This window comes from Equus caballus, chromosome 19 (assembly GCF_041296265.1).
Source record: "Equus caballus isolate H_3958 breed thoroughbred chromosome 19, TB-T2T, whole genome shotgun sequence".
NCBI classification, from domain to species: Eukaryota; Metazoa; Chordata; class Mammalia; order Perissodactyla; family Equidae; genus Equus; species Equus caballus.
In genome coordinates, this window is record NC_091702.1 from 11,808,989 (window position 1) to 11,833,765 (window position 24,777).

At 52.2% G+C, this 24,777-nt stretch overlaps 2 protein-coding genes across 3 annotated transcripts in view; one reads left to right on the forward strand and one right to left on the reverse strand.

Moving 5' to 3' along the window:
• LOC111771990 (lysosomal dipeptide transporter MFSD1) overlaps positions 1-22,442 on the forward strand; it is a 64,092-nt gene extending 41,650 nt beyond the window's left edge. Inside the window, exon 7 of the mRNA XM_070243182.1 lies at positions 22,294-22,442. Coding sequence (XP_070099283.1) covers positions 22,294-22,326 — 33 coding nt within the window. The 3' untranslated portion in view covers positions 22,327-22,442. The remainder of the gene's footprint in view (positions 1-22,293) is intronic.
• On the reverse strand, positions 1,383-11,530 carry LOC138919100 (ral guanine nucleotide dissociation stimulator-like). 2 transcript variants are annotated; one of them, XM_070243178.1, is made up of 10 exons: positions 11,323-11,530; positions 10,746-10,856; positions 9,877-9,987; positions 8,666-8,847; positions 7,118-7,311; positions 6,596-6,975; positions 3,460-3,528; positions 2,952-3,026; positions 1,878-2,398; positions 1,383-1,671 (listed from the first exon to the last, which is right to left on the reverse strand). In XM_070243178.1, exons 1-9 carry the CDS (start codon positions 11,446-11,448, stop codon positions 2,258-2,260), a joined length of 1,389 nt encoding a protein of 462 aa, XP_070099279.1. In that variant the 5' UTR covers positions 11,449-11,530; the 3' UTR covers positions 1,383-1,671; positions 1,878-2,257. The 2 variants fall into 2 exon arrangements, with proteins under 2 accessions (XP_070099279.1, XP_070099280.1); XM_070243179.1 differs by lacking the exons at positions 1,383-1,671; positions 1,878-2,398; positions 2,952-3,026; positions 3,460-3,528 and adding an exon at positions 5,405-5,837.
• Positions 22,443-24,777: the final 2,335 nt, after the last annotated feature.

Here is a 24,777-nt window from a genome sequence, read left to right on the forward strand (position 1 = left end):
GTGACTGGGTGTTTCCGTGGGAGCATGTTCACAATACTCGGCGGTGACCCCTGAGATGCCGATCACCGGGTGAGGACTCTGGGTGAACTCAGCGCCGTGGCTCTTGTCCACCCATACTGCCAGCCCTTCAGGATTTAAACAGGCAAGGCCGTGTCCATGGATGCCCAGAGATCATAGTTGGGTGGCATTCCCCTGGAGGACATCCCTACACCTGCCCCTCTCAGCCTCAGCTTTCAAAGCCCCCAACAGAAATGGCTCACACAGCCCAGGAGGTAACCACAGCACAAGACTGCGGAGAAGAGCACAGCCATCCCAGGGGCAAAGGTCTATGGGCTCGGGCCCAGCCAGAACGTAGGACAAGTCAGGAATAACATGACTCAGGGTGTGACGGACGGATCTCCTAGACCAAGGACGTCAGCACCACACAGACCCGGAAGTCACCTTGGTCAGCAAGGGACCGAGTGGGGGTTTCGTCTGGCCAGGTACATGGACCCTTATCCCGCCTGTCAGAACCCATCCTGGTCCATCAGGCCAGCCAGGGAGGAGTGGCTGTGAGGCACCTGAGGGAGGGTGGGGCCTTGAGGGGACTTCTGACTTGACAAGAGTGAAGAAGGAAGTGCAGGGGCTGGGGTCCTGGGTCACAGGGAGCAGGAGGGTGTCGGGAACGGGGCCCAGCTGGAGCCTGGACGGCTGCACCACAAGTGTTCCCCTGGAGAGGAGACGAGCAGGGAGAGGACTTCGGAGCTGGGGACAAGTTCCCAGCAGGATTCCAGGCCAGGGAAAGGGTGAGCATGCAGCCCCAGGGGGACACTGAGGAGGGGAGGTCCTGCCTGCCCAAAGTCCCTGCACAAATGACCTTCCCCTGGCCTTGTCCTCTCCACACGCACGGTTTGATCTCCTTACATGTTTTCCCCACTTAGAGCTGATGCGTTTCCAGTGGCTGAACTAGAAAACTACAAGTTCCCAACATGGGGTCCAGAGACACGTCCACAAGAGACGCAGGAAATGTTTCCTCTCCCTCCAGAGTGTGGACGGGCAGCCCCTCTCCTGGGGCACAGATTGGGCCTGGCAAGTGGTGGCTTCAGGGCCCCCCACATTTCCGTGGTGGATGCTCGGCCTGAGAAAACACCTCGTCCTCCCATCTCAGGGGTCTGAGGGGCTGTCTCTGCTCCTGGCCCAGCTTCATGATGCTGACACGGACCTGTCCTCTGAGGAGGGGCACTTGGGGGTCTCCTTCAGCAGCCAGGGAGGGGCTGCACCTTCCCCCCTCTCCCACACACAATAATCGGATGACTGCAAAATGTCTTACTCCAGTGAGGGATCTGAGAGTCTGGACAGCGTTTAAATTAGCAAAGAATGTGAAAGAACCACCACTCCCAGGCTCTAAGAGAAACAGGACTTTAATACAACAGTCTGCAAATCTGGCATGAACTATTTACAAGCAGTGATTCTCACCCCTACAGAGATGGAAATTGGCCTCAGGAAGGGGTGGCAGGCGGTGGGGCCCTTGCACCCTGAGTGCCCCAGCTGGGCCCCTGCTGCTAAGGAAGAGGTCATACGACAACCGGACGCTCACTCCCTCCTCAGCTTCATGATGGCCGTGCTCTCTGGGCCTGGAGAGATTTGCTGGCCAACTAGCACCGGGGCTCCAGCTGGCAGGACAGGCTGTAGCTACAGGATAGAGTGGCACCTGTGAGCCTCCCACAATCCACAGCCCTGGTGTCCTTCCCGGCATCTGCCCAGCAGCTGGAGCCCAGCTTCCCCAGCCATCGCCATGCGACAGGTCAGGGCTGACAAGGGAGTCATGGACTCAGGCTCTCCGGACTGGCCAGCAGGGAGAGTGCACCTGTTCCTCCCCATGTCCTGTCCAGCCTCACCTCTCGTCCTCACTGAGCTGCTCCATGTCCCAGAACCAGGCCCTGAATCGCTCCTGGGGCTCTAGGTTGTAATTCTCTGCAGCCTCCTGGAGCTGCACGATCTCCATCATCACTTTGTGCTCCTGGCACCAGAGGGAGGAGAGGATGCAGACAGAGCCTGCTGGGGATGCTGCAGGGTCTTCAGGGGGTGAGGAGTGGGGCAAGGGGCTGGTCCTGGGTCCTTGCTCACATGGGACCCTCCTTCCCTCCAATTCCACGCAGGACCTACCTGTTCTCAGAGATGGGTAGAAGGCCCTCCCGCAGGAAGTTTTGCTTGATGCCCACCGCTGCCCTCACCCCCCCACTGGATGGGTCTCCTGATTCTCTGTCATCCAACACTCTCAATAAATGTAAGATGCAGCGGGTGGTGCCCAGGAGAGTTCCGCCCAGGGGCGTCTCTGGTTTCCACGCCCCTCTCCTCCCTGACATGGAAGGCCACAGCTGCTCACCTTTTTCTTTTTCTCGTGGTTGATCTCATTGCCCTGGAAGGCATACAGCAAAAGTCCATCAGAACGAGCCCCCTAGCTATGACCAGCCCCCGTGCAGACCCCTTCTCATGGTGCCCAGCTCCGGGTCCAGGAGGGGGCTGGGCCTGACAGAAAACAGGACTTGGACCCAGGCCAGGCTCTGGGCTCCAGAGAAGGGAGGACATGGGGGCCGACACTCAAAGACCCTGTAGCCCAAGCCCCTCTGATGACGGACAGGGAGGCTGAGTCCTGAGGCAGGAAGGGACAGCTCCAGCAGTGTGCTGCCTGACTTGGAGGCTGACTTCTCTCTCGCCTCCAACAAAGCCCATGCGGCTCTGCAGGCGGGCAGCTCTGCTGCTTCGCCAGCCTGGGGACCCGGGACGGGCTCCACGTGGAGCCTTTGTTCCCTCATCCCTAAGAGGGGCACACTGTCCCAGCCCACAGGGGAGCCTGGGAGGCTGTCATGACAGGAAGTTACCACATTCTGACCACTCAGGTCTTGGTACTGGGCCTGTGTCTTCCCAAGTCCCAACCTGGTCATCCCCTTCTGGCCCCCGGCCTCACTCACATTTACGTAATCCTCCATGGCAGTGTCCAGCATGATCAGGTCAGTTAGCATGGTGCCCAGGAAGGGGACGATGCCCTGTGCCATTGGGATTAGATCGGATGAGGCCCTGGTCTCAGATGTCCCCATGACCCTCCCCTGAAAACTCCTCATGCTCAGCCTCCTGGCCCAGCCCAGGGTCCCCACACGGAGCAGCCTCAAATCATTTATAGCCGGCCCTCAATCCCCACCCCTCACCCTCCAAGAACACCAGACTCCTCCTGGTCACCTCCCAGGGCCTGCTTTTGGCTGGTCACAGGGCCTTTAATCCTTGGCCCCTCCACTCTCCCGACCCACCCTGCTGCAGCTCCCCAGGCCCTCCTCCTGGTCACTTCTAAGGGCGGGTGTCAGGCTCTGCGGCAACAGGAGGAGGGCTGCAGGAGGAAGGCCCCCTCTCTGGATTGGAGCCCCCAGCTGGGAGGGCAGAGTCCCCTCCTCTGACCTTGGAGCCCCTCCCCACAGGCGCACTCACCTTCTGCTGCTGCCTCTTCTGGCCTCTCTGCAGGGTCCTCAGCAGGGTGGCAAACTTGGAGGGCTGCTTCTGCCAGGATTGAGGACAGGGTCAAGGAGGCCATCCTCCCCTCACTCCACTTCTCCTCAGCCCCTCTGACCTCAGCCCTGGACGTCTGAACCAAGTCAGCTGGTACCCATGCTACTCCATCCTCCAGCACACTCTGATTCTAGAACAATCCTAGCTCCAACACTCTCGCTGTGTGACCTTGGGCCGAACGCCTGTCCTCCTTGAGTCAGCCTCCTCATCTGGAAAGTGTGACAACTCCCCCTACCTCGCAGGGTCTCCTGAGGACTCAGCGTCAGTGACGGTCTACATGGTTCTGGCTCTCACCCCACCCGGCGTGAAAGGGTGGGGCGGGGCTGAGAGGACACTTCGGTTTCTCTTTCATGTGAAGCCTATGAGGTCCACTCAGGAAAGATCCACCGAGCACCACCAGCTTCCTGGACACTTCCCATAAGCCACCTGGGCACCAGTTACTGCTGACTAGGACCCAGGTGAGTGTTCCTGACAGGGACAGACTAGGAGGGACCGTGGTAGGGCCAGTGGGGAGTCACACATGCACAAACATCTGTCATGCTCCAGCCATTCAGACTCAAGGCTGGGCAGCCCATTTGTCCACCTGGCCTGGGGGAATGCCTGGCAGTGCCCATCCCGAGGGCAGGCAGGGTGCCCTCCTCGTGGAGAAGTGGTGAAGACAGAAGGAGCAGTGGGGGCCTGGCTTCCTAAAGACACACTGAGCTGGTTCAGAGAAGAAACATACGCCCGTCCACCCCATCCATGCAACAGTCTGGAAGAATCTAAGTGCTGACAGCGTGGACCAAAATGGAAGGCAGCCCCTGCTCAACCGGCCAGCTCAGCATCCCCTCCGGGATCAGCCCAGACACCCCCACTTCCTGCCATGACCGGGGCTTCCCACCCCACAAACACCTCCCCCACCTGCCCATGGACCAAACATACCCCATCTTCCTGTTCATCCAGGGAAGACTGGAATTGTACACAGAAACTTCAAGTGAGAAATGACCGTCCACATCCTGCCCCGTCCCCCTTCCCCACACCCCGCCTCTCCCTCCACATGCCAGCCTCCACTCTACCTTGATGAGCAGCTCCCAGCTAAGGGAGTTGTCCTCATCACAGAGCTTTTTAAATTTTCGGCAGCTCTTCCTGAGGGGGGAAAGGAGGAAGGAGAAACTCAGGAACAATGGGGCAGGGGGCATAAGTGCAAGTCCCTTCTCGATGAGAATCTGGAAAATCCAAACTGCCCGAATGAGGATTTTCGTGGGGGTCCTCTGAGCACTGACGTCACCATGGGACTGCAGAGGGGGCTCTCATGTTGGTCACCTGGGGCTGCCACTCCCTTTTCTATGCAGCAGCTGTATTTTGACCAGTTTGGTTTCCCACTGGCCCAGAGTTCTGTTGCTGTATGGCAAACACTTGAAAATCTCCACTTTGGTTCAACCTACTATGTGACATCCAGGGAACCTGATTCCTGAAGCAGAACTGGGGGCCTAAGTTGCGAGTGAGGATCAGGGAAACTGCACACCCACCCAGGCCCTGTGCCCAGGGCTTACTGCCACCCAGGAAGCTCCAGCCGACGAGAGGGCAATGGCAGACACGTGGGAGCTCCCTCCTCCCCCTGGTCCTCCTGCGGAGAGGCCTCCCCACCTGGACACCTTCCCCCAGGTCTTCTTCAGTCTGTGTATGGGCACGCTCTGCAGAGCCGACAGGACTGCGTGCAGGGAGGAGATGTTCCTCAAGGCTCGGCACTCCTGAGGAGGGAGAGGAGGAGCTGGGAGGGGGAGCAGGAGCCCTGTCTGCTCTGGCTTCAGTCCCCCTCCCTTCCACTCTCCCCTCCTGAGTGGGACAGATGGCCAGGGTGCCAGGGTGGGCACAGGTGGACCAAAGAGTAACACTTCCAGGAGGAGGAATTTCGCTCAAAGTAGGAAGGAGCCAGGGAGGAAGTGAGCATCCCACCACTGGGACATGCGAGTCAAGGTCAGTGTGCCCTTGACAGGAAGGACCTAGCGACTGTGCAGGGGCTTAGAGTGCAGCCTTCAGTCCTGAGAGCTGATCAAGGAGAAGGGGCAGTTCCACGGCTCTGGAGAGGGTCTCCCCCCGCCTACCCTGGCCACCTCGATCCACCGCTCCAGAACCTTGGCCCTGCCCCGGGCCGTCACGTTTGGGTCCCCAAGGCAGGACGTCATGACACACTTTACTACTCTGTTGAACTGCACCACTGTGGCCCAGACGGTGGGTGCCACGTTCTCATGTCCGGGCCGGTTTCTTTTGCCCCAGGTGGAGCCCAGACACTCAGAGGGCTCGACGTTCTTGAACACTTCCTGGGGAGGAGGGGGAGTGTCACTCAGCCCTGCCACAGCCCAGCTGAGTGTCCAAGCAGGAGTCACCGGTCTAAGGAGGGGCTCAGGAAGCTGAGGATGTGTTCTCAGCGTGGTGGGAGCCCCTCGCTTTCATTGTTCTTCCACTGACAGCACCCAGCACAGGAGGACCCGGGACTCCAGACTGGTGGGGAAAGGACAGGAGCATTTACACACAGCCCACCCCCACAAACTGCAAGCTCCAGAGGGCTGCTCCGCTTGGCTCCTCCCAAGGGGGCATCTCCCTGCATCCTGAGCATCCTTGGTCCCAGGCCCCATTCCGCTGCACATTCCCCTGTGCCAGCTACACCCACGGGCTTTGTCAGGTTGTCTCCCTTTTAGTGAAGTACACGTCTGGTGCATCACAAATGCTGAGGCTGCTGAGCATCCCGAGCAGATGGCTGGGCCGCCTGAGTTCCTGGCTGCACACAGTGAGTTCTCCTCCCCGACCTCTCGGGCCAGGCCCCACCAGGCTTCCTCTGTGTTCTACTTCACTCCATGTGCTCAGCCCCTCTGTCCAGCAGGGCCTCTTGGTCCCCATCTCTACAGTGTGAGGGTGGAACACGAAGGCTGGGGAGTTGCCCAGATCCCATGGTTGGGAAGTGGTGGAGCTGGGATTGGGACCCAGGTCACAGGAGCCGCCACAGGGAAAAGCAGGTCTGGGCCAGCTGATGGCATAGGGGTGGCCTGCCCCACCCCGCCCTGAGAGCCCGGGTGCTCACCGCGTCAATGGCCGTCAGCTGTTCTGCCACGTCCCTTGGGGAGAAGGCCATGAGGCTAGGCTTCCCATCGGGCTGCTTCTTCCCGGTCACTCGACAGGGGTGGGAAGCCTCTGGAACCGGAGCTGATTCTGCGGCTGTTACTGGAGCCTGAGGTGGAAATCCCAGCAGACCCCTTGGTCCCGTTGAGTGCAGTTCAGGACCTGGCACTTGGGCTGGGGCTGCTGATGGCACTCGCTCGGGGTCTGGAGCAGCTGAGGGCGCTGCTGGGGGCTCCAGCGCTAGAAGTGATGGCAGAAATAGAACTGGAGTTCCATCCAGCTCCAGATGTGGCCCCTTTTCTGCCTCTGCACCTGGCAGAAGTGCTGGAGCTGGGGCAGGAGCTGGAGAAAGAGAAAGGGTCAGCTACATAAGTTGCTTTCCATGTGCCTTTCCCCAAACAGGAAAGATCCCACTGTCTTTAAATGAATCCCCAGTCATGACCCACCCACTGGGGTAGTCTTCCAAGCCTATGGTCTCCCTTACCCTCTGTCTCCAACTCAGTGGCCTGGAAAAGGTCCACCTGGATGAGAAGAGGGGTGGCCTGGTGCTTCAGGACTGAGCCAGGCAAGAGGTCCTGGAGATACGCCAATGTCAGGTTGATCCTGGAGTGGCGCAGCATCTGCCACATATCCTGGGAGTTCTCCTGAGGCCGGGGGCCCCAGATGGGAGAGAGGGCACTGGGGAGAGGCATGTGTGAAGAGAGTCACAGGCCTGGCCTGCTGTTCCACACTGTGTTCCCACAGCACCTTCTCTGTGCCTGAGCCCCAGAGGGTGGACCAGCCACTCCAATCCCTGGGTGGCTGTCCTTGCACTGGAAGGCCTGGTCATCAGCCAACCTAACAGAGAGCCTGTGTGAGTCTGGTCTTCCACCCGACACTCTTTTCCCAAAGGGCCTGGACATAGCCTGCCCCATCCTCCACGCTCGAGCATCAGGACTGAGGTTGGAGGCAGATTTGTGACCAGGCTGCTCACCACCTACTGTTCTGGGCCCCAGTGGCGGTGCTTAGGAGAGGTGCATGTGCAGAGGGCAGGGAGAGGGAGAGGGAACTGTGGAAGCAAGGAGTCTCTCAGTGGCCGACTCAGCCCAGCCTCTCCTCTGCTTCCCATGGCGGGACTGGCACCCCATGAACAGGTCTCTTTGATTCATTTCCTCCTGTAGGGAAGACCGCAGACCTCAGGCCTCCCACAGAAACCCCAAGAGGTGTGAGATCCAGGGTCTGCCAGTCCATCCATAGCCACAGTCCCCATGGTCTCCTAGCCCCTTCTGTGGACACAGGAGGCCCTCCCTCTGGACCCAACACCACTCATGGTCTTAGTTGGTCCTTGAGGTCTGTCATCGTGGTCTGACTATGAGAGCATGCGTCCATATCTAGAGGAGGCCAAGAGGGTGTGACATCTAACGTCCTCTGGGCATGAATACTCACGATGCCCAGAAGTGAGCTTCTAGCTCTCAGGCTAGAATTGAGCCCCAGGGATAGTGTCTGCTTCCTTCATTGGACATCCTTAGTGTGTAGGAAAGGGTATGAATGTAGTAGGAGCTTAACATATAGTATTGAATGAATGAACCCCATCCAGAGCCTTCCCAGAATTCTGAGTGGGCCTGCGTCTCCTCTGCTGCCCACAGAGACCACTGCTATGGCCGCACCGAAGACAAGGACCAGGATCAGCTAGATGGAGTCGCTAAATTGTCTTGCCAATAGGAAAACAGTTTGCTTTCATGTACTTTTCCACACTCAGGAAGGCCACAGGCCAGCGAGGGGAGAGGCAGGGAGTCTCCTCACTGGGGACGGAAGCTGTAAGCGTGAGGACACGCAGCATGAGCAGCAGCCCCTTCTGTGGAGTCCGGCACGAGGCAAGCGTCTGCCGTGCTTTCTCCCGTGATTTCCTTCAGTGACCCTGTGAGGTTCATCCTCTTACCACCCCACTATTCGGATGAGCAAGGTGACGCTCAGAGAGGTGTGGGGACGTTCCCAAGGCACACGTTTATTAGGTGGGAGACTCCCGCTGTGCTGTGGAGGGGTGGGCACTCACCTCTGGAGCAGCTGGTCCAGGACCTGTGGGGTTGGGTAGAAGGCCTGGTACACACACGGGAAGGTGGTGACGGAGATTGATCTGCCGTGGAAAGATGGTTGCAGGCAGCCTACCACCTTCTGCACTGCGCCTGCCTTGAGGGTCAGCATCGTGCGGGCCTCAGCCACGGACAGGGTGGGTTCCTTGGCATACCACGTGGACAAGGAGGGACACAGAGTCAGTGGAGTCACCATGAACCACCAGGGGCATCAGGGTCTGGAGCTCAGACCAGAACCTCCCAGCACCTCAGGAAGTTGTGCAAGAGGGACGAGAGCCCGCCTTGAAAATGGTTTTGGACTTAAAAGTACAATTTGATTTTTAGGGGAATGACAAATAGTACCTTCAAGGCATTCTGTGACCTGAGGAACAATCGCACCGCTGTGCATTAAGAGCCTGAGGTAAGAGCACTATCCCAGGGAGTCATCAATGAACATCCCCACCACAGACAGGAGCAAAGAGACGATTAGTGACCTTCTGCCAGTCTGCAGTTCTATGTCATGGCAGACCTAGAAAACTCAGAGTCCATTCGGACACACGTAACATGGGCCCTGCAGCGTGTTGCTGAAATGGCAACAGAACTGGCTCATGTCAAGGTCCAACAGCATCGAAAGGCTGAATCACTGTGCAAAATGTCCTTCTCTGTGGAACATGATGAAGTCACTTAAGGCCTCTGCTCCTGACCTGACCGGCCTACAATGAGTTGCCGTGTTCTGTGCAATGACAAGTTGGAGAGAAATGTATAGAATCCTCTCATCCCACTGGAATGCTCTTTGTGTGTAAATCAGCCCAGCAAGTGTGATGATTCGTGAGGCTTGGAGCAGGTCTGCAAGGACAGTGGCCTGAGTGCTATACAGCTCCCCAGCCGGGTAGTTACATTGATCAAAACAGGAGCAAAATGCTAAGGTCCTCATGGCCTTGTGAAAAGTGATAACAACAGTAAACCTTTCCTCTATGATTCCAAGAAACATGTGGAGAGTGTCTTTCCACCCTACCCCACAGCTGGCTGGGGAGGAGAGGAGGCCCAGACTCCTTCAGGAGCAAGGCCGTAGGACACCCAGTGGGAAAGCCCTGTGAGTGCCCCAGGGGTGTGCTCAGATTTGGACCTGGGTTCCAGGCCCACCCTGAACATCTTGGGGGGGGTGGGGGTAAAGACCTTCTGCTCCTGCTCTCACCTCAGACCGGCACAGGATGCTGCTGGTGGCCTGCTGCTCCTGCCCCTTGACTAGGGAGGGAGAGAAGTCGAACCCATCGCATAACTCTTCAAAGATATCCTGAGTGGAGTTCTGGAAAGACAGTGCCCCGCAGATGGGCCAGGAGGCATCAGGAGCCTGCTGGACATCGCCATAGGGGGACACCCCCATGAGAATTTCTGTCCCCTAGTTCAGGCACAGAGGGACATCTGCACAGTCATCTGACCAGGGAGGGAACTAGATGAAACTTCTAAGGCTTAGGATTAACACAAGGGCAGAGGAGCTTGATCCCAGCACCCAGCTCCTCAGGCTGCCAGCCAGGCCCTGGGGTATGAATATCACAGACTCACCAGGCTGACATCGTGTAACAAACTGCTTCTGATTTGAAGTGTTTTGTGAGATGACAAGGTGCAGAGAAATGTATAGAATCCTGTAATCCACGCCCATGCTATTTGTGTGTAATCAGCCTAGCAAGTGTGATGATTTGTGAAGCTTGGAGCAGGTCTGCAAGGACAGTGGCGCTGAGTGCTACAGCTTCCCAGCCGGGAAGTTACATCGATCAAAACAGGAGCAAAATGCTAAGGTCCTCATGGCCTCGTGAGAAGTGAAAACAGCAGTAAACCTTTCCTCTATGATTCCAAGAAACATGTGGAGAGTGTCTTTCCACCCGAGCCCTCAGCTGGCTGGGGAGGAGACGAGGCCCAGACTCCTTTGGGAGTAAGGCCGTAGGACACTCAGTGGGAAAGCCCTGTGAGGGCACCAGGGGTGTGCTCAGATTTGGACCTGGGTTCCAGGCCCACCCTGAACATCTTGGGGTGGTGGGCGGGGAGACCCTCTGCTCCTGCTCTCACCTCAGACCGGCACAGGATGCTGCTGGCGGCCTGCTGCTCCTGCCCCTTGACTAGGGAGGGAGAGAAGTCGAACCCACCACGTAGCTCTTCAAAGGTATCCTGCGTGGAGTTCTGGAAAGACAGTGCCCGGCAGACGGGCCAGGAGGCATCAGGGGCCTGCCTGTACATCGCCACAGGGGGACACCCCCATGAGGAATTCTGTTCCCTAGTTCAGGCACAGAGGGACGTCTGCACAGACAACTGACCAGGGAGGGAACTAGATGAAACTTCTACGGCTCAGGATTAACACAAGGGCAGAGCAGCTTGATCCCAGCACCCACCTGCTCAGGCTGCCAGCCAAGCCCCGGGGTATGAATATGACAGACTCACCTGGCTGACAGCACATAACATTCTCCTCTTGCCCAGGAGGGACCCACTCCTCACCTGCTGCCTTCCCGCACAGTGCCCACGCATACACACACACACCGACACTCACACACAAACCCTCACACAAGGTGCAAGGGCTATGGGGCTGCTCAGGTGGGATCCGAGTTGTGTCCTGCCCTACAGTGGGCTGCCCTGGGCTGCCCCACATTACCTTTGGGTACCTCCTGCCAAATTGGCCATGAGGCTTGATCCGATGTCCACAACAACACAACAGTCTCACACTCTGGGCTTTCCTGAGCCTAGAGCCTCTGAAAACTGGGATACAACAAGGAAACATGTTCTTCTCTGAAGTGTCTCCAGTCAAATGAACTGGCTAGGGGTCTGTCTCTAGAATTAACTGCCTGGTTACCAGAGTTCTAAGTCTGTTGGGGTCTATCGCCAAGGAAGTGAGGTCACTTTTTCAAGATTCCATTACCTGGGCTGCTTCCTGTAATCGGACCTACCCAAACCACCCCCATGTCTTCTTCTTAACTCTACAGAGGAGCTTCCACAGCCCCAGCCACAGCTCCCTGGGAATGTGATGAGGGTCCCAGCTTTGAGGAGGCGGAGCAGAATTCAGACCTCCTTTATCTTACCAGTTCTCTGTCCTGGAAAACTCATTGTGCCTCTCAGGGCCTCCCCAGTCTCCAAACCTGCCCAAGGGGAATCCGCCTAGAATCTACTTGCTAGGGACATCATCAGGTGTATATGAAATAATATCCATACCACCTGTGAGGTGGTGTCAAGTGCAAGTAATGCACAAACAGATGGAAGAATTACGAGAAGGAATGTAGCATGAACACCACTCAAACCAGGCCTGGGTTCAGCAATGCGCTATTGCAACAGGCACTTCCTCTCTTGGCCTCATTTCAATGTCAGCACAAGGAGAGGGTTGATGAATGAAATCCAGACACTGTCATCCTCTGGATTCAAACCTCTTCCTTGTTTCCTCTTCTGTTTAGAAAGAGACCCAAGAGCCTCATCTTGATCTGTGAGGTGGGCAGCCTTCACCGTGGCTCCCAGAGATCCCCACCCGTGGTACACACATCCCTCACAGATTCCTGTGTGACCACTGAGTGCTTAGTGACTGGCTCTCGCCAATAGAACACAGCCAAGGTGGACGAGTGTCATGTCTAAATTTTAAACACAGAAAGTCTCTCACTTCTTTCTTATTCCCTCTCTTAAGTTCCGTCTCTCTCTCTTTCCCGTGTCTCTCTCGCTCTCCTGTCCCTGAGCTGTGGAATCAAGCACACACGTTTTGAGCTGCCATACACAGAGGCCCACATGGGAGAGAACCGAGGCAGCGCCCAGGCCAACAGACAGAAAGGAACCCATGCTCTGAGTCCAAAGTGCACCTCGACTCCTTTGAGTGAACCTGAGAGGAAATCCTCTGCCAGTCGAGCATCACTTGAGGCCGCGGCCGCGGCCTTGAGGCATCTCGAGCAGAAGAACCAAGCTAATCTATGTCTGATTCCTCAACCACAAAAATTGTGAGATATGAGGCATTTGCCGTTTACAGATGCAAGGCACTGGAACCGTGATTTCAGGCCCCAGGATCTGGCCCTGCCCTCCTCCGCCTCCTCTCTCCCCCCAGGCTCCCTCCAGCCACACTGGCCACCTTTCTCACATCCTCTGGCCAAACCCCCTTCTGCCCATGAGCGTCTACAGCAGGGGTGCCTTCTCCCTGACACGCCGCTCCCAGACTTGTGCAGGGCTTGCTCCCTCTTGTCATTCTGGTCCCAGGAAATGTCGCCCCAGTGAGGCCTTTCAGACCCCTACCCGGTGACCCCCGGCCCTCCCTCACAGGGCCCTGAATGTCCCCTCAGCGCTGGCTCTTTCCTCTCTCATGTCTTTGCTTTCATGCTTTTGTCCTTGTCCCCTCCAGAGTGTGAGCTCCTGACCGGCAGGGACCACTCAGTCACTGTCAGCCCTGCACTTACACCCACCTGAGCACCTCGCACAGGGTGAGTGCTCGGTGCACAGTCGCTGAGTGAAGAATTGTGAAACTCGTGTCCCCTCCTCCTGCTCTTCACCAAGTCAGACTGTGGAGAGGAGCGCTAGTACCAGGAGGAGTGAGTTCTCTCTGAGGCTGGGCACAGCCAGAAAGGCCTCTGCACGGCTATTCGCTGCTCCAGCAGCTGAGGCAGGCTGAGTGGGCACCGTGTAAGTTTAAGAAGTCAGCACAGGGACTGGATGCACACAGCCTGCGCAATGACACCACCAGTTCACTTAACATCCGTCACTGAAAACAGAAAAGTAAGTGTTTGCTTGTGATGAGAAGTTTAGCTTCTTGGTTCTTAGCAATTTTGAAATGTACCACACAGCAGTGTTAACTTAGGCAGTGCTGTGTGGCAATTACATCCCAATAGAAGTGACAACAGTGAAAACCCAACCTCATTGGGCACCACTGACGCTGGAGGCTGCCTGCCCCCTGGTGGCCAGCACCAGCACTGCAGCCCTGGCAGAAGCCACCACACAGGAAGTCTCTTTGGGTGTCCTCAAGGCAGAGGCTCCCCACTGTCCCAGGGGTAAAGGAGCAGGACCTGCAGGCTTCCAGGCCGTGGGAGGAACCTCAGGAGCCTCCCTCTCCCTCATCTTTCTGTCCCTCCACTTGGGTGTCCTTTTTTCTCAGGAAGCATCCTGACCTCAACCAAGGCAATGATTCTCCTCTCCAGCCAAGTGAGGACCTCGGGAGTCCAACAAGGACTGGTCTTGTCCCTGGACTCTGGCCTTAGTTCACAGTGCTCTGGCATGTTCTTCCTTATCCCAAGTTCTCATCCACCTGAACCCCCAAGCCTCTCTCAGTTCTAAAGGATCTCCAGCAGGTGGGAAAGCATTTTCTCAGGTGCTCAGAGCACAGGGCGTCATCGATGGAGAACCAAGGGCCACAGACCCTTCGTGAGCATCATACGGAACCCAAGGAGTCACCCGCTGGACGCACTCCACTTGACACAGGAGGACACCAAGGTCTTCTCTCCTCTACCCAATGTCTACACAAGAGGAGAACGGCTCCTCAGAGTAGCAGGTGCCCACAGAAGTGGACTCCAGCTCCCCAGTCCTGTGCCCTCCAGGCTGGGCCAGGGATGCCCTTGGAACAGGCACATACATAGAAACCTCAGGGATTCTTCGGTCCGTCTCGGGCCTTCTGGGCATGTAGCCAGGAGGACGGATGCTACTGTTCATGGCAGAGCTGCCTCCGACTGCCTTCTCCTCGGCCTCTTGTCACTTCCCTGGTGTCTGCTCTTCCCTGGGGTCCCTGCATGGTCCACACAGGAGAAATCGGTGTGAGTGTGCCTGTGCATGATTGGATGCGAACAGGAAGATGACCCCCCCATGGACGGGGTGGGCAGGGCTCCCCTAGGACCTTAAGGTTCCTGTTTCCAAAGAAAACCTGAAGGAAAGGGGCTGAGCTTTGGCCGAGGAAGCCAGAGCCCTGCCGGATCCTCTGGATTCTGACCCCCTCCTGAGGTCTGGGTCAGTCCCTCCACCTTTCTGGGCCTCAGATTCCCAAACGTACAAAGAAAATGTTTTGTAAGGGCAAAGTCAAAATGGACCCTCTGCAAATGAAACAAGTACCATGCTTTGACCTCCCCCCACTGCTTATCCTCCAAGGAGACTTCGAACCTACACGGTGTCTATTACTGGGTAAAATCACCCTCAGCACACAAAACTGATAATGGTTAAAATGGCACACGGTCAACTTTATCAGTGACTAAATATTGATGGAAGAAATACATCCGAATATATTTTGATATGACTGATAAGAGTCAGGAAAGTTTACTTGCTAGAAATAATAACACCTAAACAAAACTTAAAATGTCAGAACCTGTAGTCAGTACATTATGATGTAGATTAAAAGAAATTCAGTCATTTGTATAGAAATTAATTGATTCTGAGAAAAAATAGTTTCAGTGAATTAATAATAAAATGGATACACTAGAATTGTTTTATGGTGCTTATTTTACAGCTGTCAAGGAATTAATAATACTATATTGCATATTTGAAAGTTGCTAATAGCGTAAATCTTAGAAGTTCTCATCACAAGAAAAACATTTGTAACTCTTGATGATAGATGTTAACCAGACTTCTTATAGTGATCATTTCACAATAAACACAAATATTGAATCATTCTGTTGTAGACCCGAAATTAATATAAAACAAACAAATTTAATATTAAAAATGTCTTATTATGCTGTCTCTGAAAAATACATTGTAACAAAAACTTTGAAGAGTTTTGTGTAATTCTGATTTCAAGGTTCTCTTAGGCCCAGAATGAAAACGTTTGTCTGATCAAAGTTGCCTCAGGTACAAGGGCTGAGACAAACACCAGGGTCAGAATGGAAGAGCACGAATGGAAACACTAAATCATCCTCTGCTCATTTCTTTGCATTTGCACTTTTAACAGAAAATCTATTTTTATTGGCTTAAAATGCACATAATGTGAAACTTACCGTCTGGCCATTTTTCTGTGCGCACGCCATCAAGCACATTGACTTCCTTACGCGCATCCTCAGTGTGTTGGCCACAGTCGTACGGTGGTGCAGCCATCACCACAGTCCATCTTCAGAACTCTTGTCACCCCACAGAACTGAAGCTCTGTCCCCACTCATCGCTCACTCCCCTTCCCCTGCTCCCGCCCCTGGCCAACAGCATCCGCTGTCCGTCTCTCTGAATCTGACCATTTCAGGAATGCCATATAAGTGGGGTCACACAAGGCCAGTATTTTTGGGACTGGTTGATTTCATTTAGCATAATTTCCTAAAGGTTCATCCATGTTGTCTCATATCTCAGAATATCCTTAGTTTTTAAGGATGAATAACATGCAATTGTATATATATACATGCCCATGTTGCTTCTCCATTCATCCCTGGATGGATCCTTGGGCTGTTGCACGTTTCAGCGATCATGAACAATGATGCCGTGAACATGGGTGTTCAAATATGTCTTTGAGACCAACTTTTCAGCTCTGAGGTGTATATATCCTGTAGTAGAATTGTTGGGTCATTTAGTGATTCTATTTTTAATTGTTTTAATGAAATGCCATGCTGATTTCCACAGCAGCTATACCATTTTACATTCCAGCCACAGTGTACGTGGGTCCAATATCTCCACATCTTTGCCAGCATGCCTTTCTTCACTGTCTGTTTTTTGGGGGTGCCGTCACATGGATGTGAGGTGGTGTCTCATTGAGATTTTGACTTACATTTCCCCAGTGATTAGTCACATTAAGCATCTTTTTGTATGCTTGTTGACCATTTGCATATCTTCTTAGAGGAAAAGTCTATTCAAGTACTTTGCTGGTTTATTTGGGTTGTTTCTTTTTTTGTTCTTGAGTTGAGAAGTTCTATGTCTATTCTGGATATTCAGCCCTTGTCAGATAGATCATTTGCAAATATGGTCTCCCATGCTGCATGAGTTGTGCTTTAACTCTGTTGGTATTGTCTTCAGTGGCAGAAAAATTTTTAATATTCATGAATTTTGGTGTGTGTACTCTTTTTTTTATTGCCCATGCCTTGAGTGTCATAGCCATGAAATCGCTGCCCAATCCTATTGTGGAAAGTTTTGTCCTATGTTATCTTCAAAGAGTTTCAGTTCTTCCATTTAGGTCTTTGATCCATTAAGAGTTAAGTTTTATATCTGGTGTGAGGTAAGAATCCAAGTTTATTCTTTTGCATGTAGATATCCACTTTTTCAGGAGCCACTTGTTGAAAAGACTGTCTATTCCCCATTGAATAACCTTGGCAACCTTATTTCTGGGCTCTCTATTCTGTTCCAATGGTCTGTGTGTCTGTCTTTATGCCATTACAATGCTATTTTGATATTGTAGGTTTGCAGCAAGTTTTAAATCAGTAAAAAAAGACTTAGTACTTCCAACTTAGTACTTCCTTTCAAGACTATTTTACACATCTGGGCATACTTGAGACTCCATATGAGTTTTAGGATGGGTGTTTTTCTTTTTCAGCACAAAATATCATTGGGATTTTGATAAGGACTGCATTTAATTGGTTCATCTCTTTGGAGGAAGTTGACATCTTAACAACAAGGAGGCTTCCAATCCACGATCATGGGACGCCTCTCATTTCTGGCAGTGCCAGGTGGTGTTCAGGTGGAGGGTACAGCACTCATCCAAGTAGTGATGCAGGGTGTAGCCGCCCCTGATGCCGGAAGGGTTAATAATCACTAGAAAGGCTTGCCAACAAACTGTGACCCGGAGGTGAGAAGGCCGGTTAGCCAATGACGGGTAAGACCTCCAAGGGGAGGTAACCTAAGCCAGGCACGATCACCTGGGGGCACAGATGGAGACACGATATAGGGAGCAGGAGGGACCATTGCTTAGGAGGCCTTGCATGCTCTGAGAAAACAATATACAAGCACAGCAAAAACATGATAATATCAAAAGGGAGGCTGAGGGAGGGTTCCTTGAGAAATCACTAAGAATTCTTGGCATCCGCTAATTACATTGTCCAGAATACCTGTGTATGTTTAACAGATGTAAGCTATGTATATATTGAAAAGCTGGTTATTATAAACTCAGAGTGGTCATCAGCCCTCTCCGCATCTATCCTGGTGTGTACATTGGATCGCGACACCAAGACAGGGTCCCAGAATTCCTCCGTACTATGCCTTCCACCAGTTCCTCAGAACTCATTGACATCTGCATCCAGTCAACGGAGAGAAAAATGTGTGTCAAATGCATGTGGGAAGTTTTCAAGGACCAGGTGTGGATGTAGCACATATCTGTGCCACCCTCTTGCCTGGCCACAACTGCGGACAGAACCAGCAGACCCTAACAGTCGGCACTGCAGGCAGAATCAGCGGACCCCACCAAATTTGGGACTGTGGACTAACCAAGGGCTAGAGACTCAGCGTCCCAGGGAACCATCTGCCAGCTCCAGCTGCCTGCTAAGACTCTGACTGGCACTGTGGACGAACCCAGGGCTGAGACAGATGCTCTGCTAGAGCATCCTGTCAGACTACACTGGCCCGTTAACCTGCGCCTGGAAAGTCACTTAGATCAGGAGCTCAATGCAAGGAGAGTGGAGCTGAGATGCACGAGACGCTTACCCATGGCCCTCAGAGACAGCAAAAAAGACGGAGAATTCCAAAAGCTTAAGAAACAAAATACAGCTGTGTAAGTCTTAAGAACTTCATTGCTTTATTCACCAATTCCTGCACCCAGATGCATCCAATCTAGCAGATAGAAAGGAGATCCAAGGAGCTGTACGGAATGAAAGACTTTGAAAGGCAGAAGGGAGAAGGAAAAGAAGTCACAGCAGGCGGGAAGGCGGCTGGCTTATTGCAAGGTTACTTTCCTCAGGGGACAGCAGCAGTCTATGACGTGGAATTCCTACCTAGGGCTGATCGGACGATTCCTGATTCACTGGTTTAAGATTCTGTTTCCGGGAGAGTCGAAAATCTAATGAAGTCAAGACTCAGTTTGGTGACGTGGGGCTTAGCATAAGAGGCTCCTTTTTGGGCCTGCCGTCTGGTTTTGACACATGACTCTGCTGGCCCCCTGCTGGCCCCAGGTACACCCGGATTTCCCTTCCTGACCATTGTTGGTCACACATCCACTGCACCTGCCTCCACTTCTCCCCCTTCCACACCGCAATCCCCACCATGACTCCCTCTGACACTATCACTTCTCCCACCACACTGCCCTGCTTTCCACAAGGCCAGCAAGAGGCTTCGTAAGCACCACTTCATCAGTCCAGTGGGCTGAGCGGGCTGCCCAGCATCGGGACTCAGAAACTGGTGGGCCTGTCACACGGCTTCCAATCACCGGTACCCCAGCTGAAGTGCCTGCCCTGATGAGAAACTCAATTTTAGCCAGCTCCATTGAACAGCATCTTTGCCCCAAGCTTCCCTTCAAAGTGCTCCACCCATTTTCTGCCCCAGCTGTTTTTTGAGGAGTCATTTTGGGGGAGACTTTGAGGCCACCTTGGTGATTCTGTGCCCGGGCACAAGCAGCTCTTGGCCCACACACGCTTTGATTGTATCACCTGGAATCGTAGAGCACAGGGAGCCAGTGGATGGGCACCAATCACTGGTTTGACCACCAAGAGCTGGTGAATATTTCACAGCAGGATCGTCCACTTTCAGGTTTCCCGTGGGCGCACGTCACACAGCGCTCCCTGGTACCCCGCTCTCCCCCACATCCTCTGACCAGCTTTCCCCAGGCGATGTTCTGCAGTACATCATTGTCTCCACCGACCTGCCCCTAGAGGTGCACCCCACAGGCCACAAGTCCCTGAGTTTCCTGCCCTGACAGGCTACCACCGACCCAAAGAGATATGTCTGTTCTACTAGGATGACTGGACTGGCATAGGGGAGTGGCCCTAGCCACAGAAAAGCAGGTAATTGAGGCCACCCAGAAGTGTGGACAAACAGAACCCAACACGGACAGCAGCTCCATGAGACTCTATTCTACTCCTTGTGGGACAGTCACCTAAGTCTCTGCCAAATGGTTTCAGGAACCCACGTGCCCTCAGACTATCTATACTGGCCAAGGAAGGAGGGGTTGGGGCCCTCCCATGGTCTACCACCTGCATGTACATCAACTGACAAGTTCAAACCTACCTACACCAGAGGGTCCAAGAGGTGAGAATATTGCCAAGTATTACCGAGATCTCTGAACAGATTCCCAGGGCCCCCAAGACCACTGACCTATTTTCTTGGCTGGTATATTCAAGCTGGGGACCATGACTATGGGCTGGATCTCAGACTGTTGCTTGTGTGATTATAGTACTTGCTACTAGACCCTAATCATGTTTACTCTCTAGACTACCCCATGCCTTACCCCTAATAGCTGCATGAATTATCGTAACTTTAAATTTTTACTAAAGAAAATCTACTTAATGTAAAATACACCATTTTAAGTATTTTAAAGTATACAATTCAGTGACTTTTAGGATAATGATAAGTTTGTGTGGCTGTCACGACTATCTAATTTTCCAGAGCATTTTCAACACCCCCCAAAGGAAACCTATACTCATTCGCTCTCTGCTTTGCCCTAACCCAAGTCCACGGAAACACCTCATCTGTTTTCTCTCCCTATGGATTTGTTATTCTGGACATTTCATTCAAATGGAATCACAGAACCTGTGGCCTTTGCGTATGTTTTCAAGTAGCGTACATTTTTTAAGGTTCATCCAGGGCCTAACACATAGCAGAACTTTCTTCCTGGAAAGGGAGGCAGGAGCCATATCGTCAGGGCACAAAGTGGAGGCGTTTGATCTTACTCCACCTGGGAAGCCTGCAGAGATCTCACACGGGGCTGTGACACAGTCCTCGGGTGTTAGGTTATAACCACAGTAAAAGTTAAGTTAAATACCCTTGTATGCTTTTTTCCTGTTCATGTGTTTTTGTCAGTTTAATTTTCAGATCCAGCCAGGGACCCTAAGAGGGTCAAGAAAATCTTTTCCTTGCCTATAATAGGTAATAAAAGTAAAGTTAAAAGAAAAAAAAAAAAACTTTCCTCTTATTCTACGTCCTGATACTGCCATCTCTCTGCAGTTAGGAAAATCAAAGTCAACCTCGCCTGGTGAGGGAGAAGCGGCACCTGCCTACCCAGACATCACTTTTCCTTTGTCTTAGAACATTCAACACACACTTATTCTAGAAATTATTTGTTGTTTGTCTGAAACTCCAATTTCACTGAGAATCCTGTGTTTTGTTTGACAGCCCTAACATTGATGTGTCCGACAGTCACATTCCTCAGGAGCGTACGCTTACATAGACACATTCAGATTAGCAGGAAAATAAGTTTTTACAGTGATAATTACTTCTCTCTCAAACGTGAACTTTATAGGTAATGAATTGCACACACCAATACAAAACTAGGACTCCCCTCCTAATTTTGAACAAGTCATAAAAAGCCATGCCAGAAGTGTCAGATTATTTTTTAACAAATATAACTGTGTACATGGACAAAGAGTTAAGTACCCTGACTTAACATTCACTAAAATTTGTGGAAGACTTTGAAATAGTGAAAAATGATTACTGAGTGTTCTGTCTTGTGCATCCTTCTGGATTATCTCCTCCTTTGCCGTTTTTTTGAGCTATTTACAACTCTGTCAATGGTAGATAACTGAGAGCAATGGAAACAACTCTTGTCTAGAAATGTGCAGATGAGTTCCGTCCGGTGAAGGAACAATGGTTTTTCTCCCGAACCTTGTGGGAAAAGCCAGTTTGGCATCGATTTTTCTAGTCATTTCCACATTTCTCTTCTAGCTAGCTAGCTGACTAGCTATCACTTTGAATTCTCCTTTGAACCAGTTACAATATCTTACTGATTCCCTCATTAATTAATGAATTAAATAAAACCTCCTACACATATTCATTTTAGATTTGTATGAGAATCATGATTTTTACCTTTAAAAAATATGTATCCTTTAGCAATACTCTTTTATGAGGAAGATTGGCCCTGAACTAATGTCTGTTGCCAATCTTCCTCTTTTTGCTTGAGGAAAGTTGTTGCCGTGCTAACATCCGTGCCCATCTTCCTCTGCTTTATGTGGGATGCCACCACAGTGTGACTTGACAAGCAGTGCCATGTCTGCACCCGGGGTCCGAACCCACAAATCCCAAGCCGTGGAAGCAGAACATGCAAACTTAACCACTATGCCACCGGGCCAGCCCCCAGCAATACATTTTGAAAGATAAATCAGTTCACTGATGTTTGATCATTTAGTGCTGGGATATATTCTCAGTCATCTCAGGAGGGTTTTTGTTTTGTTTAGCAATTCCAAAACAAGTTATTTGTTTACAAATATTTTGGTAATATTTCATGCTAAAGGGAAATAACTATAGTGACCGACAAAATAAAACGTGAGACATTATTTGTCATAGGAAAACTTAGCAAAGTAACTGGATGAAAGGATGAGGGAAGGGCAAGAGAATGATAATGAATATTTTCTTCAGTAAAATGAGAAATAACCCTTAAGCCAAACCCCTTGGAGAAGATGGACCTGGCTCTAGCACCGTGGACTCAACCAGCAGCTGTCATCTGAAGCAATTCTTACCCAGTTTGAGGACCAGTCCTGGGGGAAGGAGGAAGGAAGGAAGGAATGGGGAAGAAAAGCCTTCAACACCTTCCCCGAGATGCCAACACAGCATTTCTGTTCTGTTTCACCCCTTCCAGGTATCTCCAGTTCAAAACAGCCCGCCCCGGTGATGCTGTCCCTTTGAGGACGTAGGAAAGAAAGGAGTTCTCCTCGTCCCTCCTAGGGTCCTTGGACGGGTCTGAAAACTAAACTGACACAGACAGGTGAACAGGAGAAAAGCACATGAATTTTACTGGATTTTTACGTGTACATGGGAGCCTTCTCAAGAAAATGAAGACCAGAAGAAGTGACCAGAGCAGGAAGCTTTTATATCTCTTAGACAACGAAGCAATAAATTTGTGAAGACTTGACAAGACAAAGGGGTTTGGGCTAGAGGCAGTAAATGGGGAAGAAGTAACTAGGAGGGAAAGGGTCAGTCTAACAAGGTGTGTTTGCACAGATTTCTTGGCCCCAAATTCCCCATCTCTGGCAATAAGATCTTGCCTCCTCCTGGTCCAGGGTGGGGACCTTTCACAGGGAGTTTTATGAGCTGTTTCAGGGAAGAAGGGGGAGAGGAGAGGTCGCAGTGACCTTCCTGCCTTTGTGTCTTTTAAAACTCAAGATAGTTAAGATGCCAAGGTACCATATCTGGGGGCAGTGTGTCCAGACACCCAGCGATGCCTGAATTGTGTGTAGGGCCCATGGAGAGAGGGAACATGAGGACTCAGTATTTCAAGGAGAGCCCAGGTGGGAAGCAGTGGTTTGGATGGTGGGTGGTTCTGGGCTGGATCCTGTAGGAAGCGAGTAGCTGGAAGAAGAGGAACAGCCACGGGGGCATCTGACAGGCTAGATGTGTGAATCTCTGAGCACTCAGAACAACTAGGCAGACTCCCCCGCCACGTGAAGGCCCTTTAAGGCCCCGCAGCAATACTTTCTCCCTCCTCTCCATGCCCCAGCCCTCCCGCTGCCCTGTCAGGAGCCTTCTAAGAGCCTGTGAGGGGTAGAAAGCAAAGGGTTTGCAAAGGTCCTGAGCACCAGTTTGGACCGGGTATCAAGGGGCGAGTGGGGAGTGGAGTGGGTACAGATCTGTGATCTGGAGGCACCAGCAGGACAGAGGCATTCCCCAGCTCCTGGGCAGCTCTCATAGCCCCTGGAGCCCTGAAAGACCTTGGCTACTGCCCCCCCCCAACCCCTAAGGAAAGTTGTGGGTACCAGATGTGCCTCTGGCCCTAAATGATGTTTTTTTTTCGCTGTTGTGTTAATTGCTGACCACAGCGTTGCCCTTCCACTAGTCATGGCTGCTGTTTCTTTTCCAGACAAAAATAACTGTAGTAACTTTTACTTATTAACACTTTATTAAACTATACTGTAATATATCTATATCTGTAATCTCCAGTTTTCCAAACAACCCTACAGGGCAACTATTATTAAAAATTGGGCTTGAACAGTGTAAGCAGCTGATTACAAGCCTAGCCACAATGTGAGGGTTGCTGGACCCTCCGGGACAAAAGGAGCCACAGCAGTGTCTGCTGCAAAGCCCTGGGTCACCCCAGTGTCCGCCGCCCTCTGTGCACCTTCCGAATGTGCCCTGCTCTGGCCTCCAGCAGAGGCTTGGACAGGAAGAGAAACTGCCTTCACCTTCCACATGGAAATGTCCTTCCTGAGTCCTGGCTGGGAGAAGGCAAAGGCCCAGACTCATGCCAGGGAAAGTGAAGCCACAGTCCTGATGAATGTGGCCACAGCCGGTCTGGTTTTAAGCTGAACCAGGCGTGCTCACATAAGCCAATGCAGAGGCCCCTACACGTAGCCGGTTTAGTCCAACACGTGTTTGCTGGGCACTGGGTGAGGCACTAAGGAAGGGTGACTGCCTGCATTCAAGAAGTATGTGTTCAAAGTGCAGAGTGGCAGCGGAGAGGGAGGGACAAGATGCAGACCTTGTCCTTAGAGAGCTTCTGCTGCAGTGGGAAAGAGAGGCTCCTGGTCCAGGCAGCTTCCCAATCCTGCCCATCCTTTAAACGGCATCCCAGCGACTGTATGGAACCTCCACCGATGCTGCAGCCTGAAGTGCTCTCCCCGCCCAGTCCCTGCGGAGAGCACAGGGTCAGCTCTTCTCATGAAGCCCTCTCCACGTATCACCTGTGTCCATCCTCCTTGAACTACTACTTAGAACAGTGCCTACACTGTTATTGTATTATCTATTAAACAATATTACTACATATTATATTTTAATATCAATGGCCTGAACTAATAAATATTTCCTATCATCACCACCATCATTTTTATTATTACATGGTTCTTCTCTCCCACTTGATTGGGACTCTCTGAATTTTGCCCTGAGCTGTGAAAAACAGGTGGTGGAGGAGGGTTCTTTGTAACCCTCCCACCCCTGCCATTTGCATTCGAAGACTTGCCCTGGATATCCACTATCCAGTCCTCAAAATCCATATCCCAAAAGTCCACAGGTCTCAGCTCACGGCCCCAACTTTGTGCACACCGTGAGCCAGGTTGTGTGGCAAGAAGTGTAGCATTTGCAGGGCTGTGTTAGCAAAAAAAATGAGGTTTCTGGCCCAGGATGAATCCTC

Excerpts from the sequence above, each read along its gene's own strand:
- LOC138919100 (XM_070243178.1), bottom strand. The coding sequence starts at position 11,448 with ATGTTTCCTTGTTGTATCCCAGTTTTCAGAGGCTCTAGGCTCAGGAAA. Across the intron at positions 8,848-9,876 it reads GCATCCTGTGCCGGTCTGAG|GAACCCACCCTGTCCGTGGC; the intron begins GTGAGAGCAGGA and ends TGGTATGCCAAG. Across the intron at positions 7,312-8,665 it reads CTGGACCAGCTGCTCCAGAG|TGCCCTCTCTCCCATCTGGG; the intron begins GTGAGTGCCCAC and ends GCCTCTCCCCAG.